This window comes from Rattus norvegicus, chromosome 5 (assembly GCF_021556685.1).
Source record: "Rattus norvegicus strain SHRSP/BbbUtx chromosome 5, alternate assembly SHRSP_T2T, whole genome shotgun sequence".
Taxonomy (NCBI): domain Eukaryota; kingdom Metazoa; phylum Chordata; class Mammalia; order Rodentia; family Muridae; genus Rattus; species Rattus norvegicus.
The window spans coordinates 149,099,013-149,126,582 of NC_141538.1; the positions used below are offsets into that span (position 1 = coordinate 149,099,013).

General features: G+C 52.1%; 1 protein-coding gene across 2 annotated transcripts in view; it reads left to right on the forward strand.

Annotated features, from left to right (window-relative positions):
* The window catches only part of Laptm5 (lysosomal protein transmembrane 5), a 54,838-nt gene extending 33,698 nt beyond the window's left edge, over positions 1–21,140 (forward strand). For both annotated transcript variants that reach the window (XM_087551449.1, NM_053538.2), the window contains 7 exon segments: positions 11,798–11,891; positions 12,246–12,322; positions 14,137–14,262; positions 14,856–14,978; positions 16,516–16,611; positions 17,696–17,788; positions 19,772–21,140. In XM_087551449.1, coding sequence (XP_087407575.1) covers positions 11,798–11,891; positions 12,246–12,322; positions 14,137–14,262; positions 14,856–14,978; positions 16,516–16,611; positions 17,696–17,788; positions 19,772–19,861 — 699 coding nt within the window. In that variant the 3' untranslated portion in view covers positions 19,862–21,140.
* The last annotated feature ends 6,430 nt before the right edge of the window (positions 21,141–27,570 follow it).

Consider the following 27,570-nt stretch of genomic DNA (forward strand, 5'->3'; position numbering starts at 1 on the left):
AAGAGAGCTGCATGTTAGGTGTCTGTGTGGGTGAAGTTGATAACTATAACTTGCGAGGGACGTGTGCAACATGCCCCCACCCTGACTTTTCATGAGTGTGTCCTGACCCACCGGTCCACCTTGAGCAGGGGTTCTCAACCTTCCTAACGCTGCAACCCTTTAGTACAGTTCCTCATGCTGTGGTGACCCCCTTCAACCATAACATCATTTTCATTGCTACTTCATAACGGTAATTTTACTACTGTTAGGAATCGTAACGTAAATATATCTTTAGAGATAGTCACCAAAAGGGTCGCGACCCACAGGCTGAGAACCAGTGATCTAGGACCTGGCTTGGGGGTGAGGAGCTCAGAGTTTGTCCCACAGCCTCAGCCAGGACAGGAGCTTTGAGGGGCGGTAGCACTCTGTCTTGGCATCGAGTCTTTCGGATTGTCATCTCTGAGATGGCACAGCATTCTGGGAAGCATGTGATGAGGGTCCTGATGCCACCTCTGTTCGAGCCAGCTGTTTGAGCTCCTGGGAAAACCCTACTTGGGACTTGCTTCCTTATCTAAAGTGGGGACTAGGGGCCGAGGATGGGAGTTTTGAACGCAGGTATTTGCAGTATGCTGGGAGGGGTGGTCACTAAGTGGCTTCAGTGGGGTGGAGGGTCTTGTAGTTGCTGGGACCCTTGGTCCATCTGCTCTGGTGGCCCCGTCCCTGCCTTTCAGAGAAGCGCTTTCTCTCCAATTGTCTGGCATCTCAGAATGTCGTAAATATATTAAAAAGTAAATAAACCAGGCAGGCCGTATCATGCAACTGTTGTGGCCTCTCGTCTTATTGGTGTGGTCCAAGCACCTCAGCTGTGGACGCATCAGTGGTGTCCTGTTTCCATAGAGACCCAGGAGACTGTGGGTCAAGTGATCACGGGTGGGGATGCTGCAGTGTGGGAGGGGGAGTGTGGATGAGGAGCTGGTGGGTGTGAGGAGGTGAGATGTGCCTGGTTCCGGAGCCGACTGAGAGGGTTGGGGAGGAGGAAGTGAGGAGCGCTTTGTGTAAAGTTGAGCCTTTGAGCCTTTCCTGGTGCTCCAGTGTTATTTAGGGCTGGGCCATTCTTTGCATTGGATGAGCAGGTCACCTCCTAGCCACCGTTCAAGTCCCTAGACGTGAGCCATGATTGTGCAGTCTGCAAAACCCACTGCTTGGTATGGGAGTCATTCAGAGCCGTGGGACGTTCTCGAGCCACGGGGTGGGGGTGTAAGATCAGAGAAACCTGGAAGGGAGATACCCATCCCAGGGACTGGGTTAGGGTACACACACAGATGGTCTTCCTGCCCCCCTTGGCCAGATCCCCTTTTTTCTTCCCACAAGAAAAGGGCTAGGGGGCTTTCCTTTGGCGCAGCAGCTGGGTGACAGGTGTGCCAACAGGACCTCAAACATCTGGGTAGAAAAAGAGAAGCCACCACCAGATGTACCAGTCACTTGTGTTAACGTCATCTGGAGCCAGCCATGGGTGACATCTCTGTACGTTGAGAGCTATTTGTGCACTTGGCCCCTGTGGGGAGGATTAAATTGGGCCATTGACGCCCGAGATGGGGCCACGCTTCGTGGAACTGTAGGGTACAATTACAGGAAGATTCTACCTGGCCAACAGGTCTGTGCTCTGATGCGTCAGGCTTCCGGCTTGCCTTGGGCACAGGGGAATGAGAGCACGGTCCCCAGCTGGCCCCTTGCATTCTTGGATTCTAAGTTGGTGGCAGGGAATAAGGAAGGGAGAGGGGACACTGGCAGACCTTTCAGTAGAGAAATCCCTGGGCTCCTTCCTGCTGTGTTCCCATGTCTATTCCTGATATTGGGGTTGGGATAGGGGTGGGAGTAGAGCTGGTACCTGCAGGGACCAGAGAAACCTACGCAGACTCTTGCTGTGGAAGGGAAGAGCTAACACCAGAGACAGAGTGGGGCTGGTGTGAGGATCAGGCTGTAACTGGCTGGGGACGGTGAAAGGTCTATTTATGCCTTGCTTTTCTGTATTTGCCTCCTTTCTTTCATTTCTTTGAGACCAGGTCTTGCTACACAGCCCAAGCGGCTTAGAACTCACTCTCCTGCTTCAGCCTCCCCAGGGCTGGGTCCACAGGTACGCACCAGCACCCTATTCATGGGACATTTCTCCCCTCTCTCTTCGTCCTCTTTCCTTTACTGTGATACTAGGGAGGGTGGGACCTAGGGCCTCGGAGCATCAGGGAAACCCACCAGTACACCCTCAGCCCCAGCCTTCTTTTTATTTTGACATAGTGTCAGCCGATCTGCTCAGGCTGGCCTGGAACTTGTGTGCGTCCTGCTCCAGCCTTCAGAACCTCAGGATCACGGGCAGGACTGCCCTACTAGGCTCAGCACGCAGATCACTTCTTAAAATAAACATTTTGTTTTCAGGACAGTTTCTGACTTTAGAGGAAACTGCAGATTCAGTGCAGAGAGCTCCCCGAGTGCGTGTCCCTTCCCTGTCTCAGGTCAGTGGGATGCACCTGTGACAATGGCCTCTCAGGACCTACAGACTGCTTTCTCTTTCTGTCCATATCCTTTTTCTGTTTCAGTCTGGGGCTCGTCACACCGGGTACCATCCGTCTCGGGTTCCTCTGGGCAGTAGCAGGCTCTCAGGTCTCCTGGATGAGGACTGCAGGGGCTCTGAGGAGTTCTATGTGGTGGCCTGGTGGCCTAGTGGCCCGGTGACCTGTCATGACAAATCGGGGCTCCTCTGCACGACATTGCCTACCAGGCATCTTCTCTGCTAAGTTTTCCTTCTCTTCTTTGTGTTCTGGGGCAGGGGGTGACCCTTTGCTCACGTCATATGAGTAGTGGAACTGGGAATCAGGTTCTTCTCCCGGAGGGTGGACTAGACAAAGCACTGGAGCTTCCTCAGGGTACGGCCATCTTTTTCCACGTTCTGTGTAAGGGGCTTATTGCTGCATTGGACAGCAACTCGCAGATAGACGTCATCTCTATAACAGATCTACCATGTTGACGGAGCACCAGATGGTGGTTTCTGTGTACAGAAGTGTTCAAAGCGTGTAGACAGGCAGGGAAGGGGCAACGGGACTCCTAGGCCCTGGCCGGGGTCGCTTGCCTGTCTGAGAGGCTCCTCTCCTTTCTTAGTGCGCTGGGATTCATTTCTCTTTCTTGGGATCTTCAAGGAAGCTTCTTCCAGGAAGTCCTCCTGACTTGCTTGCCCCAGAACTCCAGGCCTCCTTCTTTAGCTTCATGTTGTGGGCAGTGATTGGATACATGTCACTCATTGGGGACGTGACGTTGAGAGCACAGGTGTCTATCGTTGCTGTCTGAGCCTCCAGTTTTCCAGCCGTTAATGGAGGCCAGTGGTCTCTGTGCCAAGGGTGATTCTTTTGAGGTTCTGAGCTTGGTAGTCCTTGGTGATATTGGGGAGGGGGATTAGCTGGCCATGTGACCAACCACAGAAGTCAGCCCTCTTTTGAAAACTCAAGTGCTCAACGGGGATCTAAAAATCAGCCCCACTGGTCCCTTGGGAAGGTCTTAGCTAAGGCCTGAGGACCTGGGCTGGACAGAGGCAGGATCCGGCCACCTCTGTGTGTCCTTCCTGCTGTGGGGAGGCCAGCAGGGTTAGGCCAGGGCCCTGGTCCTTCCTCAGTACCATTTAGGGCATCCTGCTTGAGGGTCCCCCACATTGGGAGAGAGGCATGACCAGGGAGGCACTGGACACTTCTATGTGGGAGGAGAAGCTGCACTGAGTTAGGGCTGGTTTATGCCGGTCCAAGTCTTCTCTGCCAGCACAGGGGCACAGTGACCCAAAAAGCAAGCTTTTGTTCTTGGCCCAGCGTAGTGGTCTAGTACAAGGGGTTAGTTCTGAACTCGAGTCTCCTAGGAGATCTCTCTGCCTTAGACAGGGGTGGGGTGTGGGGGTGGGGTGTTCAGAACTCCAGGAAATCACCCAGCAATTCGTGGCTCTAATCCTCACAACAGAGCCTCTGGTTCCTCCCGCTGCCTGCGGAGTCAGTGTGCCCCGTGTGAGCCCCTGACAGCAGCTGCCTCCACACTCTTGATTCTATAGACAGGGGAGCCAAGCAGGGTTGCTGAGGGCACAGGCCACGTGGCCTGTGATAGATAAAGAACAAAAGGTCAGGGCTCCCGATCCAGATGGAGGCTGGGACACGGTGGTGTTTCTGGTAGCCACGAGCTGCCACACCCAGCAGCCATATTCTTAGATACAGGGCGCACATGTCAAGATTCAATTTCAGCATCTCCCTCGCCATAGGGAAAGTGGGGATCCTGATAGAGCCTGCCTCGGAGGGCTGAGAGGGGGGCGTGAGAGAGGGCCTGCCAGCGTTCAGGGGAGGACTTGGCATGCAGTAGGTGCCTAATAATTACGGCCATCATAACACCCAGCGTCATTATTGCGGGTGTTTGCCCTGAAAATGGTTGATGAAGAGCACACAGCTCCCACTTCAAAAGGTCTTCGCATGGTGTCAGGTTCGTGACGTGTTTTTATCTTACAGAAACGGAACAAAGAAAGTCCTAAGTCAACAGACTGTTCAAACACACCAGTGGAAACACTAGGTTACAAGCCAAGCAGAAAAGTCTCTGCCGTGGGCCTCAGATGCCTATCTGGGACAATTTTAGTCTTTTAGTAGGTGGAGGCTTGGGTCTGTTAGCACAGTCTGAAAGGATTTATCCAATAGTCACAAAGATGTCAGGTTAGAGACATGTCCCCATGTCTTTAATAGATGTCCATTTAGGGGCTGGAGACAGCCTACAGTAAGCTGACTTTGGATCTGTAACATTCCAACTCTCCACAGCCTTCGGATCCAATTGATCTCACTTGTAGTTTGATGTGTTGTGTTTAGTGTTTTAAGGTGTGGGTTTTCTTTTTTTTTTTCTCTCTCTGTTAACGTCAGTTAACAAGATAAATAGGAAGTGGTGGTGTGAGGAATTGCTCAGGGTGGATATACAGGAAGTTGATGTGCAACCAGGCCATAGGTTAAGCCTAGAGAACGGTTTCTCATGATTGCGAACGAAGGGAGATTACTTGGTGAGCCTCCCCAGGACGCCCCTGTCATTCTGTCTGTCCTGTGACCTCATTCTGTCCGTTCCGTGACCTGGTAGTCTATTCCTGCCTCCCGTGTTCTCTACCTCCTGTCTTCTCTTATGGTGGGCAGCCTTGCTGGGGGTGGGGGTGATCTCCAGATGGGTAGAACTGGCTGCCAGTGCTCTGGGTACAGCATGTCCTGAGCTGCTCACTGGTGGCAAACTGTGTCAAGTGTCATCACCCGCAGTGGGGGGTGGGGTGGAGGAGGGGCGTGCGTGTGGGAGGGGGCTTTGTGTGTGCTCTGACTTCTCCTGGAGGGCCATTGTCAGCCATGCCCACCATGGTGTTCCCAGCCTGTCCCACACCCTCCCCAGCCTCATACTGCTGCCCCTAACAGAGGGATTGGGGGGGGGGGAGGAACTTACTGTGGGATTGGATGACTTCTGATCCTGTTTATAAGAGGGATGTCCCCATTTCCTGGGTGAGGGCTCACACTCTGTTCTTCCCTATTGCATCTGCTATGACTGAGTTCCCTTCTTCTAAGTCCTCTTCTCTGAGCTTCCCAGGGTCCCTAGATCCTGCGTGTTGAGTCTCTGTGCCTTGCCTTACAGGCTGGCACAGTAGCCGGCTCAGCCCGAGTTATCTTTGCTAAGTGCTGAGCCCTGCTGTGCTACAGGTGGCAGCTGATCTCTAATGGCTGCAACTTTTATAAACCGTTGTTAGCTCATAACTCCCTCCTAGAGACATACAGACAGCCCATTCCCAGATTATGGTCAGTTGTCACCAAGTAACTGTCCCCTGAAATGTCCCTACAGCCACTGCCCTGCCCTGTGACTGCCCTGACTGACAGAAGCTTGGAGCTCCCCAGGGCAGCCTCAGCCTCCTGAGATTCAGCCCTAGCCCCTGCCCCCCCCCCCCCCCCCCCCCCCCCCCCCGCAGCCCTGCTGCACAGGCTTTCGCAGTGGGTCCTGTTTCCCTGAGAGGGAAGGCGGTGCTTGAGGGGAGGCGGGGAGGCTTCAGGTCTGGGTTTCCAGTTGCAGCTTCTGGTAGCTTGTGTTTCTTTCTTTTTTTTTTTTTTGTTCTTTTTTTTCCGGAGCTGGGGACCGAACCCAGGGCCTTGCGCTTCCTAGGTAAGCGCTCTACCACTGAGCTAAATCCCCAGCCCCGTAGCTTGTGTTTCTTGTTCATACTCCCATGCTCCATGGGAATCAGCCCACCTGTTTGGGTCACCATTCTTTGTGGTAGATAGATTTCTTCTCATTTTCTCCTCATAATGATTCTCTGAGGTGGGAAGAGTCTGCTCCTTTTTTCTCTATCGGGGAAACTGAGGCACAGAGCTGTTTATGTGGATTGGTCCCAGCCACACAGGGCACTTATGGGTATACCGGGGTTATCTCTTAATTTCTCTTTTTCCTTTCCTGTTTTTCCTCATTTCTCTTTGTCCCTCCCTCCCTCCGTCTCTCTAGTCCCCCTCCCTCCCTTCTTTTTTCCCTTTCTTCTGCTTTTATCTTGGAGGCAGGGTCTTGTGTAGCACAGGCTGGCCTAGAATTCTCTATGTTCCCAAGGATAACCCTGATTCCAAGGATAATCCCCAAGGATTCTCCTGGTTACACCTCCCAGGTGCTGGGATGACGGGTGTGCACATGGGGGCCTCTGAGCCCGGACAGAGAGTCCAGGCAGTGGGGAGGGATGGTTAGTTATGTAGAGGTGGGTGGGGAGGGACTAGCCGCTGAGGAAAAGCCAGCTCAGGTGACTCTGTCCCGGGAGGGAGGCCAGCTGGGTGCAGAGGACTGGATCGGGCAGGCAGGATGAGGGTATTGCAGTGGCTGGGGGTATAATGAGGAGATAGTGCTCTGGGGGAGTGACTCCACCCAGCCACCCCATAAACTGTGACAGGAAGCAGGGGAGGGGAGCTTCCTCTGACTGATGACATTTCTGTCTCTCTCTGTGACCTCCCCGATGGATGACTTGCTTGACCTGGGATCCCCAGGGTAGGCAGCTAACAGAGGGTCACAGGAGGGATTAATAGCTACCGTAAAGGCCTAGAGTTTTGCAGTTTCTCCAGATCCCAGGTCACCCAGTGGAGCCCAGGGCAGGGCTGATCTGCCCTTTGGGTCAAGGGTGGAAGGGTGTGGGTGGCACTGAGGATCCACTGTTGGTGAGGACAGGGCCGGGCATGGCTATGAAGCTCATCTTGAAGGGTTGTTAAGAAATGTCTTCCATTTCCCTTTTCTCCTTTTGATGAGTTGATTATAGGGTGGCTCCTGCAGCAGTACCTCAGGTGGGATTAGCATTGCCGAGGCAATGCAAGGAAGCACCAGGGCTTAGAACAAGGCTTTACCTGTCATGGGACTCCTGGGAAAGCCCTAGAAAATGGGTTTACGACCGGAAAGGGAGGATGGCCTTAAGGAGTTGTTCTCAATTGTTTTGAAATGACTTCTTTATTAATTTTCTTTCTGTGTACGTGCTTGGCCTGCGTGTGTGTCTGTGCACCCGCAGAGGTCAGAAGAGGTACTGGGTCCCCTGGAACGGGAGTTATAGACAGTTGTGAGCATCCGTGAGGATGATGGGAGTTGTCCTCTCAATCACCGAGCCATCTCTCCAGCCCCGCTGTTTGGGAACTCTGGATGCTTACCTGGTGAGAAGCTTCAAGAAGATGTTAAAGCAAGGAACTCCTGTTCTTCTCAGGTCCCCATACTCCCCCTTTCTGTCTTGCCTTTGCATGCAAAATGGGGCCAGCGGCTCTGCCCTCTATGATCACCCTCACTGCAACCCCATTGCATTGGGACATCGTCACCCCGACATCTCCCATGTGTGTCATCAGTGTCACTTTCATCGCAGGCACCACAGCTGTTATTTCCTGCCTCCCATGTCACTGGTGTTTCCTCCACTGTCCCTGCCACCTGTGCCAGGCCGGCTTCATGAAAATGGTGCAGCCTCTTTCTGTCACCATGGTTGTCACTGGCAGCCTGATGCTTCCTCCTCACATCACCACATCCATTCCAAGCCATTCTAACACACTCTTTCATGTTTGTGCTCAGTCCTGCTCAAACTGTGCGCTGGCTCTGTGTCCTGGGTGCCCTGTGTCCCTGCTGTAGCCTTGCAGGGGGCGTTCATCTTCATTCCAAAGCCCAGAGAGGTCAGCGGCTAACTCAGGGTACAGAGCTCGCAGCCACAAAATGTCTCCCACCCCGTATGGAGAGGAGATGCTGGGGTGGGGACAGCAGGCTCAATGGCATCTGTCTCCATTGTAGAGAGGATAGTACAGTCCCCGGGGACACTGCCAGTCACTCACCTACAGCCAGGTAGAGCCCAGGGTCAGTGAGGGGAGACTAGGTTTGGAAATCCCCCTTTCTGTCCCACTGTCCTTTCATGGCTGCCCCGAAAGGGTCAATGGCTTCTCTGGAGCTAGGATGCTTACTGAGGCGTGAGGCCATGGCGTAGCCTGTGCAGCTGGAGGCTTTGTGGGTGGAAGGTCCTACTCTGTGCAGAAATCCTGCTGCGTGGCCCTCACGTACTCAACAGCGCCCTTCTGTTGGTGAAAATGGAGGCGTGGGAGGGGCCAGGGTGAAGCCTGTCTCAGGTGACACAGACAGGAAGAAAGTCTGTGGGTCTCCAGAATCTGCTGTTCTGAGAGCCAGGCAGTTCCGATAGTTCCCAGGGAAGAGGAAGGTGGCTGTGATCAGGGTCACCAGCCCTGGGGTTGGGGACAGAAGCTTGAGGTTGGGCTTCTTCCTCTCTGTCCCCATTGCTGGGTTTTGTCCTTTTTGCTCTAGGGTATGGACAATTGAAGGCCAGACTTGTGTTCAGGTCTCAGCACACAGTAGGGCTAGTAATGTCAGGAGTTGCTGTTCCTTCTTTTGGGGACACAAGGTGGTGGGCTCTGAGGATACCTGCTTCCTGCTGAGCTAACTCTTAGGTTGCCTTACTGTGTGACTTCGGGCTGGTATCTGCCCTCTCTGGGCTCCAGACTCTCATATGAGGACAGACTCCACCCTCAGCAACATCTTGAGTAGAGGTCCAAGGTGACAGTAAGCTGCTCAGAAGAAACCTCCCCTCCCTTCCCACCCCCTTCCTCGCAGTGGGGAAACACTTCCAGCCTAACAAATACTGCTCACCCCTGCTGCCAGGATCAGGGAGGGCCCTTGGCCGACCCTCTTGAGAATTTTATAAGGGAGGGTGCAGGAGCAGCCTCAGCAGGGACAGGAGGCCAAAGATACAGGGAACAGCCAGCGGGGGAAGAGCAATAAATAGCTTGGTAGAAGTTTCTAGAGAACGGGGCTGCTGGGAGGCGATGGGCAAGCTCCAGGACCTCTGAGCCTCACTCCCCTGGTCTACAGGAAGGGCCAGTGAATAAAGACTGACCTTGTCCTGGCTCTTTTGGGGCACTTCCCAGGCCACTGGCCACTTGCTAGGGTTGTTACTGGGATGTGAATGGTGGTGTCCCTCAGAGTACAGGGAAGAGTGGGGTTAGAGGCTCTGTTAGTGGAGTAACAGTTATGTGGATGCCCCATGGGGGTATTTGTTTATTCGTTTTGAGTTAGGGCTTCAGGTAGCCCAGGATTGACTCACACTTATAACTTCTACCTCTCAGGAAGTGGGATACCTCATAACACCCATAATTTGTGGGGTGCTGGAGGTGAAGCCAGGATGTTTTGCATGCTGGGCAGGCACTGTCAGCTGTGCCCAGCCCCAGTGGGAGGGTTTCTAAAATTTGTCCTGCCTCTTAGATTAACCTCTGGAGGCTCTTGGCATGAGTTTAAAATGTCTTTAGTACACTGCACAGAACATCAGGATGTAGACATATTTCGAGATTTTTCCAATGTTGGTGTGTGGCCACGGTGACTTCTCCTTCCGGGGTCTGGACCAGCAGGTCTGGCTCAGGGTGTTTGGAGGTGGCCAAGTGTCGTGTCAGCACTGACGACTTGGGTGCTGCCTTGCTCTTGCTCCTCTTGTGTGGCCTCAGGCAAGCCTAATCTCTGAACTTCTGAAAGGAACAGAGAGAGAACTTACACTCCAAGTCCACCCAGGGCTCAGTTAGCAGCTGGAAATCGAGGTCTGATTTGAGCCAAACGGCAGGCAGGCATGGGCTCGGCCTCTTCCCACCTCAGCCCACCAATCCTGCTGCCTCTTCTTTTGATGAAGTAGAACCTTCAACTCCCTTCATATCAGGTGGAGGAGTAGCTCCAGGAGGAGCCCGACAGGGAACTTACCCAGCCCAAGGCAGGCTCTGGCCTCAGCTCCTGCCAGGCGCAACCTAGAGCTTTCCTAAGGCATGCAGTCTCTGCCTCCTGCGTCCTGCAATTGCTTTTTAACCCATGGGCAAATTCAGAGAGGTAAAGTGACTTTCTCAAGGACACACAGCAATCTGGATCCAAATCTCAGAGCCCGTCTCTCCATCCATTTCCTGTGCTGCCCCTCTTTCTGACTCCTGAACTTAGGGTTCAAAATAACATTGAGATCTATATCTGAGCCAACTACCAAAAGACCAAAACCAACGAGCCAACCAATCACCCAGAGTTTGGAAAGGGAAACAGATAAAGGGGGTCTGGCTGTCTGCCCGTCCACTCAGTATGACCTGCCACTTAGTAAGCCAACATGAACTTCACCCCCACAAGGGGGTGGGGATCCTGATCTCAGAGTGGGTAGACTGCTCGTGGAGAACTGAGTGTGTTGTGGTAGGGAAGAGTCACAGAACTTCTGGAAAGACACAGACACACGGAAGGGTGTGAGGGCCATGGGGTTGTGTGGTGTGGGGCTCTTCTGCAAGATGGCTTCGGTGTGGTCAAAATGCAATCCCTGACAGCCTTTGTAGCTTTGGCAGCAGAGACAACCAATACTTAGGCTTGTCAGAATCATCTCTTCTCTGTCTTGCATGGTAAGGGTCCCCAAGACACAGACTTACTTCATTCATTCACTCACTCATTCACTCACTCATTCACTCATTCACTCACTCATTCACTCATTCATTCACTCATTCACTCACTCATTCATTCATTCACTCATTCATTCATTCACTCATTCACTCATTCATTCATTCATTCACTCATTCATTCACTCATTTGTTCATTCATTCATTCATTCATTCATTCATTCATTCATTCATTCATTCAATGTAGCAGCTACATCAGTAAGCAACACCCAGGCCTCCTTGCTGGAGCCAGCAGACCAGGTCACACCTGCCCCTCGTCGTGCAGACTGAGTTTTGATATTTGTCATATGTTTCGGCCAGTCAGGCTCCCCACAGCTCTCGGAGGCCAGTGCTGTTAGCTCTTTTATAGCTGGGAAAGTAAGGGTCTAGAGCTGGGACTGACTTGCCCTGGGCTCTACAGTGCATCCTAGACCTCTGCTGATGGTTCCTGAACTTGGAGCTCCATGGTGCTTGGCTATGATGACCAAAGTCCTGTCTCAGCCAGACCCTGCTCTGGACTGGGGGTGCAGGGGTGCAGTCAGGGTACCTGATCTTCAGCAGTGAAAGGCAGGGCATCCCTCTGAGTCTTCTCTGTGTCTTCTTAGGTACAGAGGGTGCCTTAGGTAGTTTCTGTATGAACCCTATTTATAGATGAGGAAACTAAGGCATGGAGAAGTCAGGTCAGTTGTCCGCAGTCACACAGCAGGGAAGAGGGAAGGCCAGCATGAGGCACTGAACACCATATAATGTACCCAGGATGCCCTCTGACTAGGCAAGCCGTCACTCCAGCCCCTCGACATCACTTTGCTTGAATGTAACCACCACCTGGCTCACTGGTGCCCTTTCTCTCCTAGGTCATGAGCGTCTTGCTGTTCATTGAGCATGTGGTGGAGGTGGCCCGCGGTAAAGTCTCCTGCAGGTTCTCCAAGATGCCATACCTCAGGCTGGGTATGTCTGGGCACAGTGGTGGTTGGGAGCTGCGGACAGTATATGATTAGAGTGTATGGACTGGGGTCTGTGGTCCTGCTGTTTTCACCGGACTGCTGTGCACCCCTGAATCAATCTTTAGGAGCCTTGGGTATTTCACATGTGAATGAGGCTCTCCTGTTTGTGCCACGGGCTTTGTTAGTCTCTCACTCTGCTGATCTTGGCCCTCACCTGGGTGAGGAGGGCCTGCCTACTACCTGGGTGAGTGTGGGCCCAGGCTTCACACTCACACTCAGAGTCCCACGCTTAGCAGTTCCCAAAGCCTGGTCCCCGGAACCACTTGGGCTTTGCCTCAGTCTCCACCCTGCCTTGCAGCTGACCTGCTCTCCAGCTTCCTGCTCATCGGAGTCCTCTTCATTATCAGCCTCAGCCTGCTGTTCGGAGTGGTCAAGGTAAGGCCTGCGCAGGGATGGAGAGGCCAGGAACACACACCTTCCTGTTGTCCTGAGCACCCCATGGCTTTCCATGTGTTCACTTGGAGGAGATGCTGGTCTCCCATGGGACTCCATAATCTGCCGGGCTATCGGGGGAGCTTTGGGGTGGCGGGGTGCATTCTGTGGACTATGAGTGGGGCTGAGAGCATCGAGATAAAAGAGAAAGGAGGGGCAAAAGTATGGCATCCAGGGAAAGGGACTGTAGTACTGGGCTTGTCCTCAGGGACAAAGGCCTCCCCTTGCCCTGCACCCACTGCAGTGTGACACTCACTCATGAAACCCTGGGAATGTGAGACTGTACTAAGAAAGGCAGACGGACCCAGAGAGAGTTGGGGTGACTTGGGGGGATGTGGGGATTGAGTCACCCTGTGGCTCTACTTCCTACAGAGGAGCCATTTGCTCCATGGTCCCCAAGGAGATAGGAAGTTGACCTTGCCCCTTGACCATGTGGAGAGACCCCGGCCCTGCAGATGGTGGAGTGCTGGTTGCGTTGAGAGGTGGAGGCTGAATGCTGGCCCGGAGTGTCTCACTCCCTGGCCACCCTTGTTGTATCTGGGAGCTTCACCACCTGGAGTGTGTCCTCACAGTGGTGTGGCTGTGGGGCTGCTGCAGAAATTCAGTGTCCAGCTAAAAAGGCAGAGCAGGGAGCCCCAGACAGCGTGTCTTGGTCACCTCTGAATGGCTTAGATAACCATGAGGCACCCCCCTCCAGGATACCACCTTTTCTGTGACTTTGCCTCAGTAGGGGCATATGTGGATGGATGCGGGGTTCCTACCAGGGAGAGAGACACTGACTGACCTCCTGAGTCCTCTTTCCATGTCCTGTCACATCTGGCTTTGACCACCTGGAGGAAGGACAGGCTCTTGTCCCTGGGCCTTTACTTGCTGGTGCCTCCTTCTCCGGGCCAGTCCCCTTACCTGTCAAATTCTGGATCTAGCTGGGTGTCCCTTCCAGGATGTCCTCTCTGGTTCCCTTCTCTGTAGAGTGGACATCATACTCTGCCTTGTGGGTTCCGCCCTCAGAGTCTGTCGTTCAGCTTCCACTGCTGGGATGACAATACTCAAGAGAATCATCTAGAAGGAGGATTCGCTTTGGCTCTTGTTTCCAGCCCACGGTGTGCTGCTGGCTGGCTTTCCTTGGCTGTGAGATGAGGCGGGACACCACAGTGGGGAGAAAGTGGCGTGTGTTTGGCAAAGCTGCTCACTTCATGGTAGCCAGGAAGGAGAGAGGAGAAAAGGGGGTGGTGGATAAGTGCTGAGGACACCCCGAGTTACCTATAACCATGCCCCCTAGTTCACATCCTTTCCCTCTTGCTGAGCTCGATTAGCGAGTGCTTGCCCAGCTCGCACAAGGTTCAGTCCTCAGAACTGCACAGATAAGGCAGGGCGGTGCACACCGGCAACCTAGGCACTCTACAGGTAGAGGCAGGGGACTTTACAGTTCAAGGTCATACCTGGCTACACAGGTAATTTGAGGCCAACCTGGAATACATGGGATCCTGTCTTGAAAAAAATCAAAAGACAGAAGGTCAGACAGACAGAAACAGAATCCCTGTATAGGAAGCCTGTTTTCTGGTGTCTCCTGAGACACCTGGATGCCCCTCTCCCCAGGGTGCCCTTCATGGGAAGGTGCATGGATCTGGGCAGGCCCTAGTCACTGATCTGGTAGCATCATTAACAGCCAGGGTGGGAACAGGATGCATGGGGACAGGGATAGCACTGTGGAGTGCTGGCAGTCAGGGGCACCCTGACAGGGTGGACTTGCCTTCTAGAACCGGGAGAAGTACCTGATACCCTTCCTGTCCCTTCAAATCATGGACTTCCTGCTGTGCCTGCTCACACTGTTGGGCTCCTACATCGAATTACCAGCATACCTGAAGTTTGCCCGGCCCCGGCCCGTGAGTACTCATGTGCATGGCTTGACCTGGGTCCTTGATATCCTTCAGCGGGGTCCCCTAATCCCTGCCAAATGCCCTCAGGCTCTCTCCTCTGCATGGTGTGCCTGTCAGTGTACCTCATGGGTAAGCCTTAGGACTCTGTGAAAGTGGCATGGTAAGATGTCTATTTACACTGGGCGTGAGTGGGTTACTCAGGGAGAAGGGCCGGGTGCCTTCTCAGGCCTCATCCTTAACTTGATTCCTTCTTTGGAATCGAGCAAGATGAATGGATAGTCAAGACCAAGAAACGAAGACCGTCCACTGAGGAAAAGTGTGGTGGCCTTAGCTGGTTACAATACACACAGCTCTACCATGGTTGCCTTTCATAGTCCCGACTCTGGTCCTTGAAGGATGGGACTGCTGGAAGGTGGGGATACTGGGGAGTTAGAAGACCCGTGTTGTGGTCCCAGCTCTGCAGACATGAACATCCCGTGTTCCTTTCACTGAGCATAGTCAATGGGGGAATGGCTGGGGGCTTGGGTGGAGACCCTTCCAAGGAAGGGCCACTCGGAACCTGCTTGTGGGTCTTCATGCTTCCTCTTGGTCCACCTTAGGGTCCTTCTAAGGTACCCTTGATGACACTGCAGCTGCTGGACTTCTGTTTGAGCATCCTGACCCTGTGCAGCTCCTATATGGAAGTGCCCACCTACCTTAACTTCAAGTCCATGAACCACATGGTGAGTCTAGGGAGGAGGACCAGGTCACACCTTGGCTGTGTGGCCTGGGGCGAGGCATCCCCCAGGCTGGGCAGGTCATGGATGGAGGTTGGGTTTCTGGGGAGGAAGACCCAGAAGACTCTAACAAGGCCTCAGCCTCTAATATTGTGTGTGATGGATTCGGGGAGTAACTGTCAGAGAGAAGCTTCTAGGGTCAAAGGCGGTCTGGCCATGTTGAGCTTCACAGCATCCTGCCCTGGGAACTACATTATAGGAATGGCATCCCGTGTCTGCTCCTGTCTAACCCACTATGGCCACGCATGGTGGCTTAAAATGACCAGGTCCTCTCGCAGCTTGAGGGACAGCAGCATTGGGTGGCTTGCTAGGTGGTTCAGTTGCTGGTTCAGCATAGCAGCTAGGAAGGGGATGGGTGACCTGCTCCCCCAGGGGTACTTGTGTGTACAGTGTTTGTACCTTCTTTACCCAGCTCCTCATGGTGAGGACTTTAGGTAGGGCAGAGTGTCCTCAGGGCATGGCTGCTGGCTTTCCCCAGCGGAGGGATTGGGAAGGAGAAAAGGAGGCACCAAGAATGAAATCTTCATTTTGGCCTCTGGTTGGCTGCTCCTGAAAGCTCACATCAGTCCCTGAATGATTCTGGCCCAACCTCCAGGGAAGAGGCCAGTGCTATTTATTTCAGAAGAAGGGGAGCTAGGCTTGGTGCTGCTTGCCTGTAACCCCAACACCTGCGAGGCTGAGGCAAGAGGATTGCTGTGAATCTGGGACCAGTCTTGGGTAGCAAGACTGTTTTGAAAAACAGACAGGCAGATAGCATGTGTGGATGTATCTGCTCCTTGCCCAGAGGTGATGCCTCTCACACCTGGTACCCCAAAAGTTGGTCCTGGCTGGAGCTACCCTGGTGGCGGTGGGTGTAACCTGCCAGGAGTTAGAGGACTAGGTGGCTCCTAGCAACCAAAGCCTTCTCAGACTGGGAGGCACCAGCTATATACTTCTTCCCCTGAGGCTCCTGAGTTGGGAGTTGCCAAGGTGGAGTATATGTATGTGTGTGTGTGTGTGTGTGTGTGTGTGTGTGTGTGTGTGTTCATGAGTGTGAGTGTGCATGAGTATGTATGCATATGTGTTCATGTGTGTTTGTGTGTGCATGTGGGAGACAGAAGGAGAGAAAGAGAGAGAGAGAGGGAGAGAGAGAGGTGTGTGTGTATATATATAATTTGTTCATGTATGCATGCATGTGTGTGTGTGTGTGTGTGTGTGTGTGTGTGTGCATGTGGGAGACAGAAGGAGAGAGAGAGGGAGAAGAAGAAGGAGAGGGAGAGAGAGAGGTGTGTGTTTGTGTGTGAGAGTGCATGAGTGTGTATGCATATGTGTTCATGTGTGTGTTTGTATGTGCATAATGTGTGCGAGCATGTGAGAGACAGGAGAGAGAAAGAGAGACAGAGAGACAGAGAGAGACAGAGAGAGACTGAGAGCTGTGACCCTGCCTGGTGGGGATATTGGGACCCCCAGGGCTGAGGCGTTGATGTGGCCCTATATCTTGCAGAATTACCTGCCGAGTCAGGAGGGCATGCCACGCAGCCAGTTCATCAACATGATGCTCATCTTTTCAGTGGCCTTTATCACCGTGCTCATCCTGAAGGTGAGTGGGTCCTGCACCCCATGGCTCTGTGACCGTGCTTAAGGCTGTGCAGTGACTAGGGCTTCTCCACACGGGACTGTGAGGAGGCAGGAGGTGTGCGTATGGTACCTCCTGCTTCTACCCTCCCTAGCTCTCCTGCCTCAGCTCTTCTGAAGTGGCTTGGCATCCTCGGGACCTTCTTCTTAGAGGCTGCGTGGCTTCTGTTTTGTTTTTGAGACAGGGTCTCATGTAGTCTCGACTGGCCTCAAACTCACTGTCAGCCCAGGCTGACTTTGAACTCCTAATCCTCCTGCCTCTACATCCCAAGTGCTGGAGTGTCTTAGGGTTTTACTGCTGCGAACAGACACCATGACCAAGGCAACTCTTATAAAGGAAAACATTTAGCTGGGGCTGGCTTACAGGTTCAGAGGTCCAGTCCATTATCATCAAGACAGGAACATGGCAGCATCCAGGCAGGCCTGGTGCAGGAGGAGCTGAGAGTTCTACATCTTCACTGAAGGCTGCTAGGAGAAGACTGGCTCCCACACAGTTATGAGGAGGGTCTCAATGCCTGCCCCACAGTGACACACTTCCTCCAATAAAGCTACACCTATTCCAACAAGGCCTCCCCTCCTAATACTGTCACTCCCTGGGCCAGGCATATTCCAACTACCACATGGGGTCACAGGGGTCTGCCCTCAATGCTCAGCTCAGAGGCAGTTTTAAAGAAAACTTTGCCACCATGAGCTCTGTCTCAAGATGGGTGGGGTCCTTCGGATAGTGAGCTCCCTGTCACTCAGGGTAGCCGAGTAGGATGTGCCTCGCTGTGTCCAGAGAGGCTCGAGGCCAGATCAGAAGCTGCAAGGGCATTTGCTGCACGCTGGCTGTGGGCATCAGCAAAGGCAGTCTGCGGAGCATTCCAAGCAGTCATGTGAGGAAGCCAAGCCAGAAGGGGTTGGGGTGGGGTCTGAGCTGCGGCTGGGTGCTGCCTTTTGGGATGAGGGAGTGAGTGCTGCCTCCCTGGAGGCATCGAGCATCTAGCCAGAGCCTCTCGGGCAAGGGCAGGAGGGTGGGCAGAGTGCAGTCTAAACGGGCTCTCTTCCAGGTCTACATGTTCAAGTGTGTTTGGACATGCTACAGATTCATGAAGCACATGAATTCGGCCGTGGAGGACAGCAGTTCCAAGCTGTTCCTAAAGGTGAGTCTGACAGGGCTACCACTCTCTTGCTGTGTTGCTTGAGGCCAGTTCCCTTCCTTCTCTGAGCCTCAGCACTTATTTTTCAACATAATATTTTTATTGATTGGGACTATTGTGTGAGTTTGGGAATCTCATACAATGTACCCTGATGATGCCCATTTCCCACTTCTCCCAGGTCTACTCTCCCACCATTGTGCCCTCCCACCACAAAAAAATCCACCAAGTTCTATTTGTGCTGCCCACACACTCATTGGAGCATGGTCAAACTCCCAGCAGGTCTCAGTACTTGTAAGAAAATTGTTGGACCAGAAGAAATGTGAACAACATCAGCTATGACAGTCTAAGATTCCATCCATCTATCCATCCATCACCCACCCCACCCATCGTCCATTCATCTATTCATTTATCCATCTATCCACCTACTCATCCATCATTTATCTATCTACCTACCTACTCATAACCCATCGTCCAATCATTATCCATGCATGCGTCCATCTGTCCATCTATCCATTCATCTACCTATCCATTCAGCCATCACCATCTATTCATTTATCCATCATATATCCATCTATCTCCCTACTCATTCACCATCTATCCATCCATCCATCATCAAACCATCCATCATCCATCCATCTACCCATCCATTCATCCATCCACCTATCATCTATCATCTAACCATTATCCATTCATCCATCTATCCATCCATCTACTTATCCATTCACCTGCCACCCACCATCATCTATCCATCATACATCCATCTATTCACTTATCCTTCCATCTCCCTACTCATCCTCCATTTATCCGTCTATCCATCTATCCATCCATTCATCTGCCCACCCATCATCTATCATCCAACCATTATCCATCCATTCATCCATCCATCCATCCATCTATCACCCATCCATCCATCATCTATCCACTCACCACCCTTCCATCCTTCCTCCTTCCTTTACTGCCTCTTGTTCTTTTGGTCTTGTACCTGATCTTGGAGAGCAGAGGACATTGAGATGCCACCTCTGTCTGTCTTAGGGGTGTTAACAGTCAGTGAACCCAGTTGCTGAGATGTGTTTACACGTCTATAGGAGACACAGGGACCTTGAACATGGAGCTGGCACACAAGTGATTCAGGGACTGCTTCCTGTGGGTGGTGACCTCTGGTTGGGGGACAGGAAATGGAGAGAGTATGTCTGGAAGCAGCTGACTGTGAAGTGACTGGAACACTGCAGCTGGGCCGAGTGTTGGGAGCTCACTTTGAACTGTGGGAAATGAATTAGTTAAGCCATTTTGGGTAGCAAGTAGCAGATACTTAACCCCTGTGGATATAAGTCCCAAGGGGAAGTTAGTAGCCCATAGTACATAGAAGTCCATTGTAGGTGTGGCTGTGTCCTGATCTTGGATTTGGCCTCTATCTCTTGACTCTTCTCTCCTCAATCCTGGCTCTAATTTCAGGCAGACCTTCACTATGATCACAAAATAGCTGCAGAAGCATGTAGGCCAACATCCTACCTTTTTGGTCATGCCTGCAGAAAGAGCAGTATATCTGATTGGACCATCTAGGGTCACATGACTTTCCCCAGTCTGAGGACTATAGCTAGGGGGGTAGAATTCGACTTTGAGGGACTCTTCCATGGTTATGTTAGTCTACCCCATGGATGGGAGAGATGGAAGCCAGTTCTTGGGAGAGCGTTTGGACGGAGGATGTTCATCAAAGCCTTGGACATTGTGGTTAATGGGGCAAGGCAGGTGCATCCCCTGTGGGGAATAGGAAGTGTAACCAGGTCACACAGGCATGCAAGTCACTGTTGTCATCATTTTCATGGATGTGGGGGAAGGCTCCTTGTACCTCAGGTTAGACCCTTATACCTCAGGTTAGACCCTTATACCTCAGGTTAGACCCTTGTACCTCAGGTTAGACCCTCGTACCTCAGGTTAGACTGATTGTTCTTCTTGATGGTGATCAGCTATCCTCTCTGTCTCTCCCAGGTGGCTCTGCCGTCCTATGAGGAAGCCTTGTCTCTGCCCACTAAGACTCCAGAGGGGGACCCTGCACCACCCCCATACTCGGAAGTGTGATTCCCACCAGGCTTTCAGCCCTTGGGCTGGGAGAGGCGGAACTGCCCGCCTCCTGCTTCTTCACTTTGATGGCTGCCATGGCCTACTACAGGACAGTCTGCTTGTGCACCCCCCCTCACTGTCCTCTCTGCTTGGGGACCTCTTACTCACAACAGAGTCACCCTGGGCTAAATGACCCTTTGAAGCTCAGAGTACTCAGCCTAGCATCTCATCTAGTCTTCATCAGCAATGATACTTGTTCAGAGAACAGTCGTGGCAAATTAGGGGGAGTTTGGTTAACAACTACTGGCTTGATCTGTTTAGCTAGATAGCCAACACCAGCAGGGGCAGCAGGAAGAGAATCTGGCCAAGCAACAATTCCTGGTGTCAGTCCATACTCAGCTGTCATGGGTCGTGGGTCATGGGTCATGGGTCATGGATCATGGGTCATGATCATGGTGCCCATTTGCTACCCCCAAGTACCCAAAAGTGTACAAATAAAACAATACCTTCAAATGCGTTGCTTAAACAAATACCAATCCAGCCAACCGCTGTCATTAGGCATTATGAGAAAATCTAATAAGAAAATGAGGTGTCAAACGGGAGGGAAAGAAAAAGAAATGAAGGTCCTCCCACCATTCACTGTAGGGCACACCATGGACACCCTGCCCAGCCTCTGCTTGAGTTTCTCTAGCATCTGGAGGCTGGGAAGTCCAACAGTCCCGCAACTGCCCTGAACGTTCTGCTCAGCATGGAAAAAAAAAGTTGCTCCCGTTTTAAACAATCCTTCCCATGAGTCACCGCTCTGAGGCAAGCTGTCCTTATCTTCAGTCAAGTGTTCCCCATAGCCACACAATGGGGAGGTTCCTGCCAGGGTCACTTTAGCCACTGGCGGATTTAAGGTCTGGTTATCACCATGACATCCCAACAGCCAGGTTGTTCCAGCCTGTTTGCTCAGGGCTACGCTCAGGGGGTGGCAGGCTTGGAATTGGCTGCCCTGTGGGCAGTTGTCTGTCACTATGTCTGTCACTATGGCTGCCTAGTTGGGGGCAGGCTAGCCCATGGGGTGTGAAGAGCCAGCCAGAGTCTTGTGTCCCATGGTGGCAGCAAGGAGGGTCAGTCCAGGTGTCTCTGCCCACTTTCCCATTGCTCGGGGTTCTAGGGGTTGCTAGGAATTTGCTCCTGCTTGTGGTGTAGATGGGGCTACAGGGCTGAGAGGGCCGAGAGATGTTCCCACTGTGCCTGTGTCATTGCTTGTGTGTGACTTGGAAGAAGGGCCAATAAAACAGCTGCAAGCTTTGCCCTGCCCCATGTGGTTCTTGACAGGCGATGTAGGGACGGAGGACCTGCCTCTGTCTTCCAGTCTCCATTACTCCAGCACACACGTGCACAGCACTTCTGCCTGTCCTCTGGGGCCTAGCCAGCTTGTCAGTGTCACCTCCTGAAGCTGTTTCTGACCGCAAGCCGCTGTGTGAACATCCCCACATCTCCCAGGGTAGGGGGATCTATTCTGTTAACAAGGAGAAAGATGGCCTCTAGCCAGGGCCTGCTGTGGATACTGGGGACACACAGGCTGGGACTGGGAGACAGACCCATAAGCTGTGGACATCATCCAGTGTTGTGGGGCATTTCACCAAGCAGAGCGAAGGACAGGTGCTAAGTAAAGGCTTGTCCAGGCCGAGGTTGTAGAATGTACAGGACTACCATGGTGGGGGAGGGGATGGGTTCAGTGTTCTGTCAGCTGAGAGGAGAGGAGGCAGGCATGGCACAGCAGGGTTCTGCTTGCTCACCCTGGCCAATGTCATCCTGAAGAGCATTACCTTGAAAGAAGATGGAGGTGAGCAGCAGAAATTGTAGTGAACCCAGTATGCCCAGTCTTCCCAAAGGTGGCCATGATGGTTCTTAGCTCTCACCCCAGATGGAAAAGTCCAGGAAATTTGGGCTTCAGGTCTTTTTGTCTTCATCTCCTGCCTCCCCCTCTAGAACTGCTGGGCAGCTGAGGACCTATCTAGAAGGGACTTTACGAGATAGCTAGAGGAGTTTGAGCCAGGATCTGTCACCAAGGGCCAGGATCTGACACGGTGGTACACTTGGGGGCTGAGGCCAGAGGATCTCAAGTTATTTAGGCTAGCCAGAGCGGCAGAGTGAGGCCTTGTCTCAAAAGACCAAGTGCTGAGGGTACAACCTGGTGACAGAGTGCTTTCTTGGCCCCACAGGGTTCTGAGTTCAACTCCCAGCACCACATAAAAACAAAAGCAAAGGGGAAAAATTCCTGGCCCAGATCCCATCAGGGCTCCCTGGGTATGGAAAATTTCACTGTGAATTCTGTTTGGTTTTTGTTTGTTTGTTTGAGACAAGGTTTCTCTGTGTAGCCCTGGCTGTCCTAGAACTCACTCTGTAGAACAGGAAGGCCTTGAACTCAGAGATCCACCTGTCTCTGCCTCCCAAGTGCTGGGATTAAAGCTGTGTGCCACCACACTTCTATTTGCTTTTTCAGTCAGACCCCAGGCAAACGATGACATGTGACTCCAACGCCAATGGGAAGGGAGCTTCAAAGAGGCCCAGAGACACCGAGTGACTTTCCTAAGGCCCCACAGCACTTGGGTTAGATGAAGGCCTTTTATTTCCAGTCCCAAGTGAGGGTTGTTGGGATGGGCTAGGGCCACAGCCTCAGCCTGTGTGTTTGTCTTGCAAAGATCCATGGGAAGACCCTCTTTACTCTGACCCCAAGCTGCCACAGCATGAAGAGGACAGGGGAGAGATCAGCAGTCACAGAAGGGAGGACCGACTTTGCGTCCTATCACCATAGGACCAACGGACCAAACTGTGGCTCTCAAGGACCGGGAGGTGTCTGGGTGTACTGCCTGCCTCCCCATTCCCTGCCCCCGGCGCTGGCCTGGAGCCTTGGAGCTGAGCTGTGTAGTAGGATTGTGCCCTGTGGTCAGGCAGCAGGGAGGGGGCAGCCTAGGGACAGGAAATAGCTGGGTTTTGGGGGGAAGTCCATGTGGCCAGCCAAGCCAAGCAAGTTGTGGTCTCCTGGGCAGCCCGTGTAGGGGCTTCTCAAGGCTCTACTTGTGGCTCAGACAGGGGCTCTTTGATGGGGAATGGGGACCCCCAAGGGTTGCCTGAGTAAGAGCCAGGAGGAAGCCAACTGGGCTAGGGGCTGTTACAGGGCAGGCAAGATGGCAGCTGCTGGAGTGCTCAGAATCATTCTGGATCGTGGAGCAGGAGAACATGGGTTCCTTGGGGACTACAAGAGTGGCAAAACCATCAGTCCCTAAATTGCTTGGGCCCTTCCATGGTCCATCTCTGAACACGTGGGAGACTAGCACAAATCTGACCTGGCCGCAGCCTTGCTCATGATACACACGTGACTTCTGGCTGGTGTGTGCCCTACCCTGGACCTCAGGGGTAGGTGACCTCTGCACAGAACCTGCTGTGTAAATCCAGGAGGTGGAGAAGTGTGTGATCTCTGTGGACAAGTGGGTGGGACGGTAGGTGAGGGCTGAGAGTGTCACCCAGGTGGACAGAGATACCACGTGTTAGTGGAACACAGTGGGACTTCTGGCCTCTCCACACACCTCCTACCTTATCTAGCGTTTGGCTTCTAGCTGGTGTGATCCCTTCCAGGGCCTGTGTGACATCACGTATGACTCTTCATCCTCCAGAAGCAACGTTCCAGTTGCTGGTGTGGCAGGGAATCCAGTCACTTAGTTTGTAAAACCTCGATGTTCAACAGTTCTATAAGTGATTGGGACTGCAGGGGATGGTGGCCCAGCTGCCTCCTTTTCCTGGCCTCTGCTTTACTTTGGGGTGACTAAGGATTCCCATCGGATCAGATTGCTTTTGGCAACAACTCCGATTTGTAATAGAATTGAGGCAGGCAAGCGTAGGGAATAGCTTGCGACCCGGAACTCCGCTTGGCTTGCACTATAGACTCGGACTCTATACTCAACCCTCTTCTAAACACTGCACTTGCGCATCCAAGACTATCTGCCTTGAGTTGCACATTCACCCCACTCCAGTGAGATGGCCCAGTGAGATGGCTCAGCAGGTAAAGGTGTTTGCCACCCAGGCAGATAACCCAAGTTTGATCCTGGGGCCTCTGTGGTAGAAGGAGAGAACTGACTTCTGAAAATTGTTCATTCACACACACACACACACACACACACACACACACACACACACACACACACACTTACTTCCTTTTGTGGCTTCTTTCTATTCAAATATATTCCTAGCTATATCTGGTCCTGGACTCATGCAGACTAGACAGTTTTAGGTGCATGCTCCCTAAGACAAACTGTGTCCTCTGGTAAAAGCCTATACTTATCATTTTATGCTTGGGCATAGTCGAGCAGACCTACAGTTTAAGTCAGATACATCAAAGGGGCAGGACAAGCATGGTAGGAAAAGGTTACAGAACCCAAACCTGTCAATCAACATATAGAATCGCTCTTGCTAAACTCCCTAGTAACAAGCTCATCTTTCCCTTGAACTCCATAAAGGGCAGGCCTAAGCTAGCCAGAGCCCCTCAGTTTCAGAACCTCTCTCTTTCTCTCTCAGGCAGCCCTCAGCTCCCTTGCAGCTAGTCTGACTGCTTGTGTAGCTTTGCTCTTGAATAGTTTCCTTGCTGTTTTTGCAAACGCTGTGTGCCTTTATTTCGGTTCCTTGAAGACTTGGAAATACCCGGTCCAGACAGTGACCACAGGCGACAGAATCATTTTAAATGTCAGAAGAGCAAGCTGGGAGTTCAGTCGGGGGCTCTTCATGAGACTGCAGAGCCACTGAGGAGCAGAATCAGCAGCTGGGTAGGTCTCTGCTGTCACAGCCACAGGGAAATGCAAATCCCTGGCTGGCTGGGTTCCTAGGGACCAGTGTCACAGCCAGACCCTTCCCCAGCTTCCTCGAGGATGTCTGCCCAGTTACTCACCAGCTAAGTCCCAGCAGGCAAGAGAGGCCAGCATGAGGGAGCCATAGCTGGACATGAACATCCCAGTGGTCCAGATAGTCCAGCCAAGCAGTTACCCCTCGCATCCTCTGGCCCACGTGCTACCTCTCCAGCAGGATGGCTGGTCTAGAGGATCTTTGAGGTTCTTCAGAACCTGAAAGTTGAGGTTTTACATCACTTAGGTGACTGGGAAGCCTGCTTCTACCTCCCCTCCCCCCTGTTTTTGGGTCATGGTTGCACTTGGTTGCCCAGCCTTGTATCAAACTCTGGGTTCAAGCAATCAATCCTCTTCTTGTAAGGCTACATGTGACAGCTAGTGCTTCTGGCTATCTGAAGTCTGATCGGGAGTGATCTTGGCCCCCAGATATCTTTTCATGCAGAAGAATGTACTGATCATTTTTCAGTGACAAATAAAAAAAAAACAAAACAAAATACAAAAACAAACAACAGCAACAAAGAAACCCCCAAAACTCCAAAAAAAAAACCAAATGCAATTTAAGGAAAGATTTTCTTTGCTTCTTTTTCTTTTTCTTTTTGCTCAGAGCTCCATTCAGGGAAGCATGGTGGCAGAGGTTCCAGTCCACTCAGGAAACAGAGTGGTAAACGCTGATTCTCAGCTCTATTCCTCTGTTTTATTCGGTCCTGGACTCCAGCCCACGTGGCTGCCAAGCTGTGGCACAGCGCAAGTTGGTTCTGGGTTATATGCAAGCGAGGAAGCTGGATTTAGCCGGTTTGAATTCATGTGAATGGAGTAAATATACAAACCGCTCCTCAAACCAGCTATTTCATGGCTGTTATTTTATTAGCAGGAGGGAGTTGGTTCCAATTGTAAAATTATGCGGCTGGGGAGATGGCTCAGCAGGTAAAGTGCTTGACATGCAAACACGAGGACTTGAGTTCAAATCGCCAACACCCGCGTACAAGTTGTAAGATCAGGACTGAAGAGATAGGATGCAGAGACAGATGGGTCCCCCGGGGCTGCTGTCCAGCTAGGTGAGTTCCAGGCTCACTGAGAGACCCTGTGTCTTAGTCACGTTCTATTGCTGTGAAGAGACACCATGACCAACTCTTATACGAGAAAGCGCTTATTCATTTGAGGCTTGCCTACAGGTTCAATTTTAGTCCATAATCATCATGGTGGAGAACATGGTAGCATGTAGGTAGACATGGTGCTGGAGCAGTAGTTGAGAGCTGTATTATGATCCACGGGGAGAGAGGGGGAGAGGATAGGTAGATAGATAGATAGATAGATAGATAGATAGATAGATGGATAGATAGGGAGGGGAGGATAGGTAGATAGATAAATAGATAGATGGATAGATAGATAGATGGATAGATAGGGAGGGGGAGGATAGGTAGACAGACAGACAGATAGATAGATAGATAGATAGATAGATAGATAGATAGATAGATAGATATTGGGGCTTGTCATTGGCTTTTGAAACCTTAACCCTCCCACCCCCCAGTGACACACTTCCTCTAACAAGGCCACGCCTCCTTCTAATCCTTTCAAATAGTTCCACTCCCTGGTAACTAAGGATTCAAACACATGATCCTGTAGGGGCCATTCTTATCCAAACCATCACACCCTGTCTCAAAAAATAAGGCAGAGGGTGAGAGAGGAAGACACCTGATGGTAAATTTGATCTTTCACACACACATGAACGTGAGAACACACACACACACACACACACACACACACACACACACAGAGAGAGAGAGAGAGAGAGAGATTAGATAACTCTGAATGTGCTGAATGTGGTTGCTTGCACCTTGCAATCTTAGCACTTGCAAAGCTGAGGCAGGGGGATTGTTGTGAATTGCTAAAGGGCGATACTCTATCTCAGAAAGGTTAGAAAATAAAATGAGGGTTTGTTTTGGGATTAAGCAGTACTACCAGTGATGGGTGGTGGGTGCAGGGACCCACTGCTGCATAAGGGGCCGGGCATCCTGGTCTGGGATGGGAGACTATTGACTGTTTGAAGAAAGTGCTGGGCCCGTATGCCAGCACTGGAGAGGGAGTCCTGGGCTCATCTTCCTCAGACATACTTTGGTAGACTCAATCACTCGCCTCCATGAGCCAAGACAGGCACCTTAGGATTCTGGCAGGCTGTCGGGTGTGGAAGTAGAGCACACATGGTTCCTAATTTTGAGGCCAGGGAAAATGTTTCACATTTTTAAAACACAAATATTTCTTTTTCTGCCCTCAACGTATAAGCTGAACTTCCAGATGCCCCCGGCTGTCGGCCCCACGGTGGAATGTGAAAGCCGCCCTTCTCTCTGCAACCCACTCCGTTCCTGAAAGCCTACCTGTGGCTTATTTTGGGACTCTGCTAACGAGGAGAGAAAGACACAGAGAAGGCGCCCGTGTTGCTCCTGGGGGCACAGACCGGCCATTCAGAAGGGAGCTGAAAGGGTGGCTTCATGGGTCCAGCTGGGCCCAGCAACAGGCTGTCCCTTGAGCCACAGAATGGGCACTGACTCAAGCTCTCCCTGTCTGCCCTGCCAAGGGCCATCCACCAGAACATACACCTCTCCCTGTGACCACCATCACTGCCACCACTGCTGCCCCTCATGTGACCTAGATGGGACCTCATTCATTACTACTTTCTGTTCACTTCTTCATTTGCTTGGCACTGTCCTGGGGCCTCAGGTTTAGGAAGGGGACTGAGATAGAACAGATCCCCCATGCCAGAAAGGCGAGGACAGTCACACAGCACAATTTGGGAGAAAGGATATTTGCTGCAGTTTCTGGGACCCTGCAGCCACTCTGGCGAGG